Source organism: Blennius ocellaris, assembly GCF_963422515.1.
Source record: "Blennius ocellaris genome assembly, chromosome: 10".
Classification (NCBI taxonomy): domain Eukaryota; kingdom Metazoa; phylum Chordata; class Actinopteri; order Blenniiformes; family Blenniidae; genus Blennius; species Blennius ocellaris.
The window spans coordinates 11,625,867-11,642,956 of NC_137659.1; the positions used below are offsets into that span (position 1 = coordinate 11,625,867).

Below are 17,090 nucleotides of genomic sequence, written 5' to 3' on the forward strand. Positions count from 1 at the left end.
TTTTTAAAGAAATGATTTTATTCTCCATGCTTTTATAATTTTGAAATAAAGCACGATTAAAAATGGATGAACGTGGCATTTCTATTATGAAGCAGCTTTTTTGTTGTATTTTTACACAAAGTTATGTTTCAGCTGTGCAAAATGAGAAGAAGACACTTTTCTTTCTTCACACACAATCCACCTTATCACATAGTCTCCTTATTACTCCGACTAAGCGGAGATCATTGTGTCGTTTTATTTAGTATCACAGCCTCCTGCAAAAAAAGATGATCAAATTTATATTGTGTACCCACACTGCCAAAAAATTGAAACAAAACTATTCCCCTGTGTTTATCTACATCGATATAGCCCTAACATAGTTGGCATGATGTTGGTTTTTAAGGATTTTTAATAAAGATATCCTGGATTTTATATTGCTATTTTTCTAGACTTTGCTATGGTGAACTGAAATGTCTTGTTGGTATGACAGTGATGTGAAGAAAAGCTGTGGTTATTTAGATTAGAGGTGTCAAACAAGTATAGCCAAACAATGTGTGAAAAATAAAGATGCTGTTGGTCAGATTATTTCAATGATGGAGGACATGATGCAAAGATGACACCCAAAACTACAACAGGAATTATCTGCAAAGTAACATATTCACAAATAGAGAAGATTGATAAATGTGCTGCAGTTTACACCCAACATGCAGAGTAGCTAGAGACTGCAGCTGTGATCACCAGCTATCAATAATTACTCATTTAAACCGCCTTTCTTGCTGGAGTACAGAAGTGCATTGAATTCACTGGATCCCTTTATAATCTCCAAGTTGCTCATAACATAACAGATTTTGTAAACAAAAGAACTAATTGTGAGTTTTTTTGGGATGCCATGATATTATAGAACCGCTTTATCACCCCATTGAGAACAAATTGGGCTGAAAGCGCCCTTGTGGTGGATTAATCAATCCGGATATTGTGTTGGGTGTAATGTCAAAGTTTCATAAAGGAAATTTTAGTTTTACATACATTACCTGATGAAAACGCGCTGGTTGGACGCAGTGCGCATGCGCATTCCGGCTTGTTTTCCTTTTTTTCTTCAAGGTACTTCCTGGTTCGTGTCGGGGAGAGGGGTTTACATCAGGTGAAGCTCCACTTTGAGCTTAACAACTGCAGCCGAGCTCTTTTCTGAAACTGTAACCAACTACAGGTCAACCTCTCGGTGCTCTTTACTGAAACAAAGCGCCCGTGGCGGGTCGGAAGAAAAATGCCCCCCGTCGCCACCTTCCACGCGCAGCTCGCCTCCATCATGGAGGTGCTGGCCAACACAGCGGTGGCGGAGATATGCGAACTGGTGGACAGCGGCTACGCGGTGCTGCAGCTGGAGATCAGCCGGAGCCGCAAAGAGAACGAGGTGCTGCGGAGGAAGCTGCGGCTCATGGAGCTGCGGACAGCCCGAGTAACTGCCCTGCGAGCCGCCACCACCACCGCGAGCGGCTCCGCGCTAGTGCACGCGGCCGGCCGCGCGCGGGTTCAGCTGCTGCCGAGAAGCAGACCGACAGGTAACCGTTAACACATCAACCGTGATCCTTATTTTAACTAATATTACAGGCGGTGTTTTATATACTTTATGTTGCCTGGTTGACAGCACTTTCAGCTTTGAGTCAAATTGTTAAATATTCTCTCAAAGCGGACTTGGGATCTGGAGTGGGCAGGTTCGATTCCCACAGCGGACAGAAAACCACTATGGGTCCCTGAGCCTGACCTTTGACCCCCCCATCATCTAGAAATAGGATTGGTTAGTGCAGAAAATAGCATTTCCCCAAGGGGATTAATTAAACTATGATTAGTTTAGTAAAACTGCACCACAGTGACTTATCGAAAAATAATTACCTATTTTTTAAGCTTTTTTCATAGAAAAGTGTATTCAAAGCCAAAACGTTGGCATTTTGCTAGAACCTACGTTCTAGCAAAAATGAAATATGAATAACTTGCTTGGAACCATCTCAAACCGTATTAAAAAAAAGTAACTCTACTTTAGCTTAAGAAAATGTTTTCTTTCCAGGAACTGGATGCTCTGCTGCATCTCCCTCATGTAGCGTTTTATGTCCCTGACCCTTCTTCTCAGACCTAAAATCTCTCTTCTCCTTAAGTAGGCTGTCGATCCTGCTCACCAGATTCACAGAGTACACCCCCCCCCCCCCCCACACGCACACACACGCACACACACACGCACACACACACACACACACACTAGTTGTGGTTACATGGACCAAAAGTAACCAGATTAATTGGTGACCGGATTTAATTTGCACCATACATAAACACTTCAGTCTGATCATGTTTGCACAATCTGATTGAAAACTTGATGGGCTCGGAGGAGGTGGCGTAGTCCGGGTTTTGATCCGATCATGGTCCGTGTAAACAGTTCATTAGCTTATTTCCTACCTAGAGCTTTGTGTGCATGTGTGTGTGAGCGCCACGGGCGTAGTCACTCTGGTTCATTCCAGTTTTGATACCAGTTTTTGATTCTGTCACAGACCACAAAAGTCACAGTATAATGTATAATTAATTATGGGATTGATCCACTGAAATTAATCGGGTCACATCTTTGTACTTATAAAGTGGCACGGTATTCATGTAAAACGTAAAACGTTCATGTATATGGATCAATCTGATCCTTTCATCGGAAAGAATTTAACCTGATTGACAAAAAAGTGACCATGTAAGTGCAGCTTCTGTTGAGTCGAAGCAATCCTTCAGTTGCGATCAATAACTGTCTCTCGTCATCCAGGCCAGATGGCGTTGCGCGAGTTGTCCAACCAGGAGTCACCAGTGTGCAGAGACTCCAATCCACCCGCAGACCTCGGACTGGAGACTACACAGGAGATGGTGAGTGGAGCTCGAGCGTGCCGCCAAAACATGTGAATTTCATCCAGTCCAGACGACGCTCTCATCTTCTCTGCCTTGATTGCAGCCAGTTGCAGTGGAGACAACAGCCATCATTAAAGTGGAGGATGTGGAAGAGTCTTGGTCACATCTTGAGATGGAGAGTAAGTCTTTTTTTTTTTTTTTTCCCATGGTGTGCCATCGATTTCTTCATTTGATACCTTCAACTTGGAAGTTTCGAATGTTTATGAAGTTTTTTTATGTTGCAACTTTCCCCTCATTCTGCATTTCCATCTCCAGAGTTTTCTCCTGTCACTGAAGAACGAACAACTGAGATGGACGATTCGTCCCCGCTGGTTAAACACGAAGCAGGCGACGGGGGTGGCAGCGCGTCGTGTCAGTCGTGGACGAGCGGGGAAGTCAGCTCAACCTCCATGTCCAGTCAGAAAACCCTGCACAGCGGCCAGATGCTGGAAACCAGCAGTTACGACTGTGCTCTGTTTGAGCCGCAGCTTCAGCACAGCACCCAGAATCCTCTGGGTGTAGATCCCGGCTGCTCTGGCATGAGCGCTTCAGGAAGCAGCAGCAGCAGCAGCAGCTTTCCTTATACTCTCAGCGAGGCGAGTCTGCAGCCTGCAGCGTTCCACAACAGCCAGCAGAGGGCGCTGCCATCTGCAGAGGAGCAGCGGCTCCCTGTGAGGCGAGATGTGGCGGGGAAGAGTGCCCTCATCAGGAGGGACGCGAGGAGGCAGCAGGAGGGGTTCAGCAGGGGGGAATCTGGGGGGAAGTCGTTTGTCTGCAACTACTGCGGCAAGGCCCTGGCCTGCTTCAAGAACCTGAAGACCCACATGAGGGTCCACACGGGGGAGAAGCCCTTCGTCTGCGCGCTCTGCGGCAAGCGCTTCTCCGACTCCAGCAACCTCAAGCGCCACCAGAGCGTGCACACCGGCGAGAAGCGCTACGGCTGCGTCCACTGCGGGAAACGCTTCGCTCAGTCGGGCTCCCTCAAGGTCCACATGACCGTCCACACAGACTACAAACAGTTCAGGTGCTCCTTCTGCGGAAAGACCTTCATATCCGGCAGCCACCTGCGGCGACACATCGCCCTTCACACCGAAGAGAAACAGCTCGCCAACACGCCACAGTGAGGCGTTCAACATCCAATAAGTGTGAAAAGTTGAAAATTAGTACATTGAAAACTGATTTTGGATCCCAAAACAGTGACTATACACAGTCAAAACAGTTGATCTTAAATAGACCAACTATTAAAATAAATAAATAAATAAGTCTTCTTAAACTCGAAGGGCAGTTAAAAAAAAACTGATGTTTTTGGGGTCGTTGGAGCTGAATTAGAAATGTAATGTTTTTTTATTGGAGCTCTAAAACATAGTTTTCATTGGATTTTAAAAAGAGATTTTTGTAGTGATGTAAACATAAAATTATAGGAAAATAATTTGCATACCTTTCAAAACATTAGATGTGTTTTTACATTCGCACTGTTATGCAATTAAAACCTTTATATTTAATGGTTTTTGTCTTTTACTAATGGCATCCCTTACAACAGAAAGTATTTTTCTGTAATCCCAGCCTCTTTAAAGAAAGAAGTACCGGTACATGTTCCAGAGAGAACTGGTCATCGCACTGCTGAAGTAATTAGAACAAAGTACAACGTGACATTTTCTACCACATGATAGCTTTGATCAAGGTACCATTTTGTTTTTCCAATAAAAATCTCCTTTTTCAAGTAACGTGGCTGTCATCAATCAGTTCTGTACTTGTTTCCTAAATATTAAAGCAGAAGTGTTTACATTTGTTTAGATCTCATGAGGTTCGGTGCAACAACGTGCATCATTAATCTTCTACGTTTTCAGTCATTCATAAACAAATGTGCATTTGTTGGCTGAAAGTTCTAAAAGTTCAAGATATCAAGCTGTTTTGTATCTTATTAAAAAAGAAACAAACAAAATTGGCGATAAATGATGCCGATAATCCATCTGAGTGGCTTTTGACTCGTCTTCTGCATGTCAAGATTAAATATCAGCCAAAGACGAGCCTTGACTAATGGACTTTTTTTCTTTTTACTGTTTTTTGGCAAAACATTTCACAACATTGGAACTCCCATTTATTGTATTATCAATCATGTTAGGTTTCATAAGTACCATGCATTTGTAGGATGAGCAGATAGAAAGATACTTTCATAATCTTCTGTGCCAAATCGCTTTTTTCTCTGCTTAAAGCCATTGCTTACACGTCGGTGCAAGAAAAAGAATCCACAAATACTTATTTTCAGACTATTCAGCTTGAGAAAATATTTCTTCCATTAGACTGAAAACGAGACTTAAAAAAAGATGGTTTGGTGAAAGGAGAGATAACGAGAGAGAAGGGGAAGGCGAGTGAGGAGAATGAGGAAGAGCCACTGTGGCATTGCTTTATGAGAAAATGCCAGAAGGATCACAGAAATACAAAGAATTGTCTTTAAAACATTTATTGGATCGAAAACATTCACATAAAACACGTCACAATGAAAAATACTGTAAAAATTAAATCTTAACCACAACAAGTGTTCAAAAATCCAATCACCCCCAACCCCAATCTGTCAATCTGTTCATTTCAGATTATTTACTAAATAGTGATCAACACTAAAAAGAATGAAATAAAAGGATGACTTCATCCTGGTGATGTTCTTTTTTTAACAACATTTTGAGACTGAATCCTTTTTAGAACACTGGCCACAAACTTTCCGTTTGTTGTTTGTTTAAGGTTTAATTTGACAGTTTTCATTAACCGGGTACAGTAAAAAGATAAGTGCTGCCACGATATTACATTTGTGTTAGGTAGCTGCTTAATACACAATATAAATATCTAAAATTATAAATCACATGTGTTTGATCATTTAAAGCTGCATTCATTGGTTTTAGAATAAAGACCTTCATATATCTAATGGAGGAGCAGCGATGCCAGATGTACAATAATTCTATCAATATGATTCATTTCTCGATGGGATCAATAATAATTTCATTTGTGAATGCTTGGTTGCAATCAGTCTTATTTAACAACAATAGGCTTTGTTATTTTGCTCATGACTTGTGTAAAAACACCTAAAAAGAATGCTACATTTCCCACCTGGCATCGCTGATTCAGAGTATCGTCATTGACTGGAACTGTTTTCACGACATGCTGGGTTTGCGTTCCTCTAACTTCTACGTTCTAAACCTAAAACAAGGAGCTACACAGACCTTTCGCAATGCATCATATGATTCCCTATTAATACAAATATTTTGTTAAGCACGGCTTATAAATATAAAAAGATGCAGAGCATTAAAAGCTGATAAATATACCGTCTTTTGTTCACTCCAGAATAAATGTGTCACATTATATGTCAAACTAATTTGGCACTTTTGAAGTTATTTACAACAGTGGTGGTGAGAGTTGATATTTTAAAGTTTCAGTCTCTCCAAAACTGACATTTTAGCATCAGCTGGTTTAAATAAACCCACGTGGATTCTGTATGGTGGCCTGGATGTAAAGGAAGCAATCCCACTTCTGATGGGTCACCACTGTGGAGTGAACACAGCCTAAAACACATTATATTATATCATTACATTATATATTAAATCGCTTTATTATTGCTGCCTTCGCGCAAAGAGCCAAAAGTTATAGTAGCTTATGAACTGAGTGTCGCTCTTCTTGATTATTTGCGACGGAATAAACTCACATGTTGAAAACTTGTTTGTTATAAGCAGACTGATGCTTCACAATACACAAGTTGCACTTATTGACCTAAGAACTTGGTTGGTGCGTGATCTAGTACCAAGTGTGATTTGGTCACTGGCCGGAAAGATATGTACATTACACCCAAGTCCCATGTGACTCAAACACAATGACACACAACGAAGCGCTGGAGTGACCTGAATCTACTCCTCATGTGTACATCAATACACAAACAGAAAGAGTGGAGCTGTGCTGCAGGTGAAACTGAAGCTCAGCTCTTCATCAGCCTTGGCATATTTTGAGGCCCAAACATGATTGAAGTAAGAAAAAGTTCGAGCCCCGTTTGGATGCACACTACATCCTTCTGAGTTCAGGCTTCCTGCCACACTTCTTTTCCTGATGAAAGCATTTATTTCTATCCTTTTAAGTACAAAAGATTTACTTTTGCAACTTCATAAAAATGCCCGTCTCCATGAACGTTGGAGCTCGTTGTGAGCAGCATTCCAGGTGTTTTCACCCGACGAATCCCTGTATTCCTTATTATTTAGTCGTCGTTGAGTTTCTGCAATGCTGGCTGATATGAAGGCACTTTCCAAGTGAAGAGTTTTACCACAAAATGCTGCAGAGGAGCAGCTTTCTACCTGAAAATGACCATTTAATAACCATACGACAGAAAACACACCTGGTTTAGTACATGGCATTATTAAAGCTGCACCAGCGTTCATTAACGAAAGAGCATATCGACACTGTGCTTTTCTTCGGTTGTCTGATGTGAGTGCCGCTTCATTAAGTTTCAAAATAAATGAATGCATCTGATGATTCAGGTATCATCGCACGAGGTCATGCGAGTGCTTGGCCCCGCCCCTTAACCTGTCACTCACGCCACACAACAAAGTATACCATCACACAATAATCCCAGTGATTATTGTTTTTAAATGGAAAAATATTTCTTCATCTGGAATCCTCTAATCAGAAAATATCACTATAAAATGTGACCTGGTTTAGGTTTTTGTTTTTTTTCCTTCTTCTCCATTTTGGAATAAAACTCTTCATCGGGTTTCTTCAGGAAAAAAAAATGGCACTTATCTCCTGGTTTTTAAACGTCACAGTTCATATTTCACTAAGCAGAAGTGAGGCGTCCCCTTTGTTGCATCGAACACCTGAATTTGTTTAGTTTTTAGAAAACTCTGTTTGGTCACTTTGGACAGCTCAAAAAAAGCCAAGATACACGTTAAAGAATTAACATCGGATACATTTCTCCTTTTTCAGCTGCTACACTACAGATTCTCATGTCACCGTGTCTCTGAGCTCCTTCGTCATTCCAGCAATGCATTATTCGTGAGCTGGGAGAATCCAAAACGTGATGTTCCCGTGTTCTTCACAATCTACGCTTTTTGTTCCCTCTCTTCTTTTTCAACACATCATTTTAAGGTTAAAATCGTGTCATGACCAATCGACCCATGTCGATTGTCGATTTAGCCTCTAACAAGCACTGCGGTGAAATGTGTTCCAGAGTTCAGTACGACTCGTCCTTTAGGTGCAACTCACATGCAAACAGTGAAAAAAAAAAATAATTCAAATATTCAGCGATAACATTTCTACTGAGTCCCATCACACCTTTTCTTCTGTCTCTTCCAGCCTCAAACACACCGGGAACCTCGCCGGACTTTTGTTCTCACTCGTTTCGTGATGTGATGTCCTAAAAAGTAAAACGAAAAAAAAAGATGTTCAACTTAATTTCTTTGATGATGGAAATGAAGATTTGGTTGCACAAGCAGTTATGAAAAGTCATTTTCCAGGACAAACAGGAGGAAGCTTGTGGTGTTTCCTTCAGACTCACCTCAGTCTTTGCCCTCCTCCACTCGCCCATCGGGCCCGACTTTGTCAACACTGACAGGAACGAGCAAACATTTGAAGTTAGTATATAGCTTCTACTCTACATCTTTTATTTTATTCCTATTCAGCCTCTACTGAAACTTTTTTCTCACATCAAATATAGAAAGTATGAGGTGGTGTACATCCCCATGACCTGGAGTTACATTTAAAGAGAAAAGCCCTTAAGTTTGACAACTACTTCCATGCATGTGAAGCTACAAAAATAATGCTTTTTTGGTAAATTATATACTAATTAAAATATTCATAAATATAATGTATGAACTGTAGGTAGTAGAATTACTCCCACACATTAGATTTTCACAATGTTCATAATCAAAGCTATTTATAAAGAAAAAACACAGATCGCTGCATATTCTCTTAAGCATTTCATTAGGTTACATCTTGCATATGCACATCATAATAAATTGACATTATAAATAGAGTTAGAATATACTTTGACGAAAGGAGTCTCTAATCCTCACCCATGATTGTTGTGATCATCATGAATACGGTCGATGCCACAGCTGCACTCCACCACAAGCATCTGGAGGGAATAAAAACAATGGCGTGGATCGGTCATTATCGTTGGTACATTTCTTCAAACGACCCCAAAAAACACCCTCAAAACAAAGAAAAGTAACGAGGGAGAAATCAAATACTATGAATAATGACAAGCTTAGCCACTTTAACTTTTAATATGCTTTGTCCATGACTCCATCACAGACCACAGCACTTCTCTGAAGCAGATAAAGGAGATTCTTTTGTTTACCGTGAGTATAGAGCAGTGAAGAAGAAGATGGTGAAAATGAAAAGCATCAGGGCCTTCATTGTTATCCCTGAAACATAAAGACACAAATCAGAATCAGTTACTGTACTCTGTGTTTTCTACGGCTAAAAATCCCCATATTTCAGCCTGAAGGCAACATACGACCACAAAAAATAACAACTGCAGCTACTGGGTTGATTTATTGTCAATAAATGAATATGAAGGAGCTTTTCACAACCAGTGGAAGGAAAAAACTGGAAAAAATGTCTGTGCAGCTCACCCTGGGGCTCCGGCGTCACCTGACAGCAGCAGGTGTTGGTGTAGAAGGGCGAAGGAGGCGGGACTTCAGAGAGACCTGCCAGAGTCTGGGTGAACCTCTCTTTTGATTGACAGATCTCAGAGCAAATGTCCTCCTGGATCAGAAGCTTTGGGGGCGGGGGCATTTTGTCAGGAGGAGGCGGGACCTCAGTCAGGTCTGAAAAACAGTGAATGAATATGTGAGGATTTTATTGTTGATTTAGGATCAAATATTTTCTATTGGTGAACAAATAAAAGTCTCTCTGACTCACCGTATGTGAAACTGCGGCTGTCATCCAGCTCAGTGCTGTTCAGTTTTGTCCAGGAAGGCTCGTCGAGAGGGGCCAGGCTCTCCTGGGTGCTCCTGGTCCAGTCCACATCTCGGTCCTGGTCCAGGTCCAGGTCTCGATCTCGGTCCCGCTCGTGACTCAGGTTCTGATTCTGTCCTGTTCTAAACATCCCTCTGAAGACTTTCTCATCCAGCCACGACTGGCAGCTCTCCGTCACGTCACTCAGCAGGCTCACCAGCGAGCTGCGAGGCCGCCGCCTGCGACGGAAAACCCTGAAGAGGGAGTGGAAATAAAAAGATCTCATGTTCAATCTTATCCTTTTTTCATTCATTTCACTTTCTTTCTTTATGTTTAATTTGTGATTTCTTAGTAAATCATTCTGGTAAATTACTTGCCAACATCATTTCTGTGATTATTTTTCGACAAATCGACTGCAAAAGCCGTTTTTCTTGACAAAATTCAACAGTAAATTAAGTACTTATTGGAACAAGAAACATTTTTCAAATAGAACTCAGTGTTTCTGCAGAGGCCATGAAATTAAATTAACACAAGGAATTCTACACTTTGTTGTCAATGGAGAAACAGAAAGTCAAATACATATCCACTAATTGATTAAATAAACACTTCAAAGTAATAAAACAAAAATGCCAGAAAAAAAACCTAAATTTCAAGAGTGTAAAAACAACAAAAGCTTTAAAAAATCATACATGAAAATATGTGTGCAAATGAATCAAAATGTGAGCCAGAATAACTAAAAGTACTGAAAAAATATCCAGGCATTATTTCATCAGTCTGATGTGAAAGCAACAAGTTGCGTAACATTATGATGACGAAGCACTCAATAACCTGACGGTTACCTAGCAACCGTGACTGTTGACATCCTGTCTTGGTCCCCGAGAGAGAATGATTTCAGATTTGAAGAATTTACAGCATTTTAATGTGAACAGCATGTGCTTTGTGTGTGCGTGTGTGTGTGTGTGTGTGTATCACAGCACATGCTGGCTTGTTTCATGATGTGACTTAATCTTGTTAAATAAATGGTAACGTCTTGTGGAAACAGTTATTAAAAGTGTCATAAAAAAAAAAAAAAGATGGCTGGTTCACCTAAACACACCACAAGTAGTCAAAAGCCTCTCAAATGATTCTGAATAAACTCCAAAGCTCAGTTCCATCGAGTGAAACGGAATTATTAGATCGCAATATATCGTGCTGCTCTCACTTGACTAGGTTCTCCTTGTAAGACACGCTGGTTTTGCAGGGCGTCAGGGACACGTTGCCGTCGCCGTCCCAGGAGAAGCTGTCCTCGGTCACGCTGTAGTACCCGTTGGTGAGGAGGCGCGGGGAGCGACGGCAACTGCACGGGTCGCCGCCATCGGCCGAGGAGTAGCAGACGTAGGAGGAGTCAGGGGACAGGAGAGACGCGTCGAGGCTGAAGGAGACGGAGCAGAATCTTAATGTTATGTGAATGGGGCATTTACACACACATACACAGTGACTGTTTACCTCTGACAGTGATTAGATCTCAGTCTTCGTTTCACTGGTGAACCTGGATTAAAAAAAAACAAAAAAAAACAAAACAAAGAGGTAAGAAATAGCAGAACTAAATAAAGAGGACTTTTATCAGTAGGAAGAACCGCAAAGCTTTCTTGAGGCCGGGACTGCAAAACACTCGAGGCGGTGGCGACATGATGAAGATAAACAGTGAGGAGGAATGTGACAGACAGTGAGCCGTTTTCAAGGGGAACAAAGACACGACTTGCAAAGTGCAGTTGAGTCAACAGGAAGCACTTTTCTGTCCTCTTTATTTTGTTGCGCAAACTGACGCGAGGTAGAATAAAGAGAACAGAAGAGCAATAGTGGAGTGTCCCACCTCTCCGCAGGACTGGGAAAAAGAAAATTCAAGGTTTTACAGCAGTGACTTGTTCAGAGGTCTTGATTTTTCCAAGACTCATACATATAGTACAACTCTGAAAGAAGTGCTGGGTGGCAAAAGTACTCACACGCTCTATACTTAAGTAGAAATACTGATGATTGTGCACACACACACAAAAAACAGTGGCTAAGTTCTGAAATGTCCTCAATCACGAAACGTTTTTTTTGTTTTTTTTTGTTTTAATAGATTGATTTCTGTGCAACCTGTAGTGTTTGCTATGAACTTCTCGCATTGTTGTGTATTAAATCCAGTTTGACGTTTTCACCTTTACTCCAAATGGACGGTGCAAGAGCAGCTTCCCAGCACCTGGACACCGTTTTCCAAATGGAAGTTTACAACCTGCTCTCCCCAACAAAATGATGTCAATGTGCCGAGCTGATCCAGATGCTGGCATGCCTGTGCCCCCCCTTTTCTGCTCACTGAGAAAGTATGTGATGTCTGTGTGAGATTCTGCTTAACTTTGTGAGAGATAAGGCCGTAGAGTCCAGTGTTTTTGTAAAACACCCAGGCTCACACACTCGGAGTGGCATAACCAGTCAAGGTGCGATCGATACTCCATTACTCCAGTCAAGTAGACTTTCAGGTGCCAGTAAAGTTTAAGTGTCTTTGTGTGGTGACATACTTGTGACAGCTCCCGAGAAGAACAGAGCCATGTTGTTTCTGCGGGGTCTCGTCTGTGGATCTGTGAAACACATCAGAGGGAAGCGGATACCCGGCGGTGAGGAAACCACCAAAGACATCAAGCGAACTGCGACTCAGTGCATCTCCGACAACCTTCACTTTGTTCCAAGCAGAGATATTCTCTTTAAAAATAGAGGATGCAGGTTCTTTTTTTTTTTAAAGGCAGCTATTTCCAGCAGCTGATTAGAGCACATTTGGAGCTGGAGTGAGGATTTGTTACATCAGGACAGTGTGATCAAGGAACACAATGTTCACACTAATACCGTGACCCATCTGGAAGTTTTTAGTTCTTTTCTTGACTAAAGTTGCACAAAGTAATGAGAAATACCAGACGTCTACACACACAGCACTTGTTAGTGGATGCAGTCATACTTTATTCCGGCTAAAATGCACAATAAGTAAAAGAAGGACAGTCGGTGTGTTATGAACAGATCGACTAAAACTTAAAAACCCACCATGCTGTTGACTCGAAATTAAGCTCAGTCAGTTCAGCTAATCTCTGCAGAACTGATAAGAAGTGTGTCGGAGCAATCCAAGGATTAATCGCAGGTTAATATAAAACTAATCCACACTGATCTGACTATCAAACTTGTACAGGATATTTAAAAAGTCAAACGGGTCACAACAGTCAGGCTTTTTTTGTTTTTGAATCTTACCTTTGAATGCGTGGCTGCTTGGTTCACTGTGTTTTTCTCTGCTGAGGTACCCTCACATCCTGCAGAGACGAAGCCTGAGAACAAACGCGCAGGAAAAAGAAAAACAAGAAAAAAAAAGTGAGGGGTTGTGACTCTGAGCTCATGTTTCCTGTTAACTCTCCGTCTGCTGGGGACAAGCGGCTTTGTGACTGACAATAAGAAGAACAATACAATCTTGAGAATAAGCGAAAAAAACAAGTGCAATAAGTTCTTCTGTTAATATTCCCTTATAAGTTACACTTTTAATATAGACAATTTCTTCAATTACACAGTTTTTAACCCTGAATTATGAACTTTAAACGCAATTAAGGCCATGGCTGGCAGATAATCACCTTCATTTTGCTGCTTTAAAGTAGTTTTTACATCTTTCTGGATAAAATCAACGGTTTTAGAGTCATGATGATTTTTTCTCCCATGATTTATGTACTTTTGTATTAAACTTTGACTATTAGAAATTTATCTCGGTGTGAAAATCTACAATCATATTATCAGGATGGATGGATATATCTGAGCTGAAATGTCAAATAAAATTTAAAAAAGATGTCTCTTCTATGAATTTATTTACTTCCAGACGAAGGTTTACCCCAATGAACGGACTGATCACAAGCAAAACAAAGGCTCTACAAAACTCAATGAATTCAAGTCCATCACAATGCAAACACAGTCACACAAGCTCACGTTCACCCATATTTTTAGACTAAACTGAGCACAGAAAGGCCCTCAAACCAACCAATACACAGCCCTAACATATATATTACTAACATAGACTGATGCTTTTCAGAACAGGCCTTTGCTTTGGAAACGCGGAGCGTTCAGAGATGAAGCTTTGGGGAATACCTCCGGCCACCAAGCAGGATGAACACGGAGCGGTCACTAACAAGTTGAAAACATGAACTGGGTCAACGACTGTCAGTGGGCAGAGAACAGAAGAACTCTGTGTTACAGTGAATGCCTGGGGGAGCGAGGAGGGAGGAGGGAGGAGGGAGGAGGGAGGGGGAGCCTTTCCCTCTCGCATATAAAACAATGTTCCTTGTAGTTTGAAACATCATGTGTGAAAATCACAGACATATTAAAGCCGTCTGATTTGAGGGATCATAGGAAAGTGTAGGAAATTATAATCAAAGCAAGCTTGACATAATTCAAAATGCAACACAAAGTAACCACCCCCCCCGTAAAAAAAAAATATTATGATTTCCTGTGACACATTTGTTCTGGAGTAAATAAATAATTCTTCCTCAAATATGATGGACCTTTGTTCATATTTTACTAAAATAAAAGTAAAAAATGTAAGATGACAAAACACTTTAAAACACAGAAGGGAAAATGAATATGTACAATGTGACCATAAAAATGTGTTTGTCTAAGGTTTGTACTTTTATACAAATTGATGTTTGGTGTGAGAATCTGAGCCATCAAACACGGATTTGTTTTACGACACAAAAAGACCTAAATGGGTCAAATCAAACAGATTTTATAAAGAATCTTACCATTTAGTGGCACATAAGGGCATTGACGAGTCTAAATATTTATATCTGGGTTGATTATTTAAAAAAAAAATCTATTTTCAAGAAATATGTCTCCAGTCTGTGAACTTGAGGTGGATAAAAACAAACATTTCATCCCATTAGTGGGTGATCATGACTTATTAACATATGGACATAAGGACTTTGGCTATTTAATCATCACAACACCAAAAGTCTGACCTTTTTGCAACTTATGTACAAAGTCTCCCGCCCTGAGTTCACTTAAGAGTTCCTTCAGGGACCGAATTCTTCACGCCAAGTGTGTGACGGAGCCTTATCACAGGTCCTTCCACCCTGCAGCTGTGGGACTTGATAATCAGCAACACCTCCCCTCACATGCCCCCAACCTGGACAATTTAAGACAATGTTCTATTTAAGGTCCAATGGTGTTCTGTGTGCAATACATTTATTAATCCTGTCCAATTAATAACTTCCAATCTGACCACCACCAACTTTATCATACGGTCAGTTACATTAAATAGTTCTATAAATGATATATATATATATATATATATATTACTTGTATCCTTTATATGCCCTCTGCTGCAGCAGCAGTGAAAATATTACCAACATGTGTCTATTAAGGATTATCTTATCTTTTATGAAGTCAAAAATGACAAGTCTGAAAGGTTATCTATTGTTTTACCTGAGAAACACTTAAACTGGTAATGACTCATTTCCAATCTATTCATCTGTTCACTGTCACAGGAGTCACCACATCGGGTCATTGTGTCCGGTGCCTCTTCCTGATGCTTCTAGAATTCAAACCTTAACCTGATGGGTAACTAATAACATAGATAAAAGTATAATAAAAGCAATAGTGAGAATTTATTGTTGCAGCTCAAAAACATAATTACAAAATTAAAACACCATAATTAGAGTGTGAGATTAACAAATGTGAGCATTTTAAAGTAATCTTCGACCTTCCTTCACCTGCTTTTAAAAATAATGTATGTTTTTTCCTCCCCTGTATGGGACACAGTGGTCCCTTCCCATCCCGTGTTTCCCATCATGCCCTGCAGCAGCTGCTCCGGTTTTATATCTATGGCTGGAGCTGCTGATGCTGGAAGAAAACCCGTCACAGGAAACACAGAGATGGACCAAACCATCTCAGCGTCCTCCGAATCTGTCTGAAGACCCGCAGACATGGACCAAACCACTTCATCATCTGAAGACCCAGTGTCAGTCACCACAGTCATTTCCACACTTCATATTTGTAATCATACTTAAAAAATAGGTAAATAAAAAAAAAAAAATAATAGTAGTAAAATATTCACCTGTTATACTCATACTTTGATGCTTTAACGCAATTTATGAAATGAGTGATGCATAATATCTACTTTATGTTAAATACAGCTGATATGTCCCTCCCGAGAGCGTTTATGATCAATTTTAAATACTTCATCTCCGTTCCTCCTCGGCTACAAATGGCCCAATGTATGTATAATACGTATGTGATATTTATAGCTGTGTTTCCATGTTAATGAGTTCCTAGGATGTCTTTCTGACATTATCTGAATTGTTATAGTGGATTTAAACTAGAAACGGAAATAACAACAAACCGTCTGTTATAATGTAAATAAACAGAGGAAACGACCCTTTTTCTGAATTTTGAGCTAATGGACATGCATTAAAATGACTCTCAAGTGTCAAACGTGTCCAAGTGAACTAAAACATCTCTTGATTTGACTTGTTTTTTAGGTTTTAAACTTGACCTCAGCAGTTTTGACGGCAGACAAAGGAAACATATAGCAGTCTTCATCTGAACTCACCGTGGTTTTCTGCGTTCTTCGTCCGAAATGAAACAAGGAAAAATAAAATATCCGGGTGGTGAACTTACATTGATGACTTCCCTTCTTTTTTTTTCTGTATTTAAAGCTAAATATATCAATGCAGTTTCTATTTCAGAGGCTAAACACAAACTGACGCTCGCCTCGGACCTCCAGTTATCTGTGAACAGGTAACGCCCCTGTCAATATTTATACACGCAATAACATCCGGTTGGCGTTTCAAAGTAAATGCACAGAGATCTGCATGTATATATTAATTACACGTGGCTACTCCAATTTGTACTCATATTCAAATTTAAATCTGGATTTGCAATGACGAAATGTAAATAATAATTAAGTGACTTATGACTAAGTGTAAATTCATCCCAGTCATTTTTCCACACGAAGCCGAATCTTGACCAATATTTTGAAAAAACTGAAGTAAAACTTCGGAGTCACGTTCTTTCTATCTTGACTTAATATTTAAGACTAATAGAATAGAAACAATTTACCCAGGTGATATTCTGTAGTGTCCGACTGTAGACAAATATAACTTCTTATTGTTAAGCTTGCTGCTTTGAAGAATATTAACTGAATACACCTACAAAATGTGATATTTTTCTGGAGTAAAACTGTGAAACTGCAGTGACGTCCAGTGGACATTTTGCTTAAATGCAAGTTAAAC

At 40.4% G+C, this 17,090-nt stretch overlaps 2 protein-coding genes across 2 annotated transcripts; one reads left to right on the forward strand and one right to left on the reverse strand.

Moving 5' to 3' along the window:
* The first annotated feature begins 1,110 nt into the window (after positions 1-1,110).
* On the forward strand, positions 1,111-4,541 carry LOC308135152 (uncharacterized protein). Its single transcript, XM_080503027.1, has 4 exons — positions 1,111-1,538; positions 2,771-2,868; positions 2,954-3,029; positions 3,166-4,541. Exons 1-4 carry the CDS (start codon positions 1,244-1,246, stop codon positions 4,011-4,013), a joined length of 1,317 nt encoding a protein of 438 aa, XP_080359153.1. The 5' UTR covers positions 1,111-1,243; the 3' UTR covers positions 4,014-4,541.
* Positions 4,542-5,334: 793 nt separating this feature from the next.
* On the reverse strand, positions 5,335-16,537 carry tmem71 (transmembrane protein 71). The gene is made up of 11 exons (XM_080503859.1): positions 16,409-16,537; positions 13,075-13,148; positions 12,360-12,419; positions 11,308-11,350; positions 11,024-11,233; positions 9,787-10,076; positions 9,498-9,692; positions 9,221-9,287; positions 8,934-8,995; positions 8,417-8,466; positions 5,335-8,275 (listed from the first exon to the last, which is right to left on the reverse strand). The coding sequence occupies exons 3-11, from the start codon at positions 12,388-12,390 to the stop codon at positions 8,252-8,254; spliced, it is 972 nt and encodes a 323-aa protein (XP_080359985.1). The 5' UTR covers positions 12,391-12,419; positions 13,075-13,148; positions 16,409-16,537; the 3' UTR covers positions 5,335-8,251.
* Between the last annotated feature and the right edge of the window lie 553 nt (positions 16,538-17,090).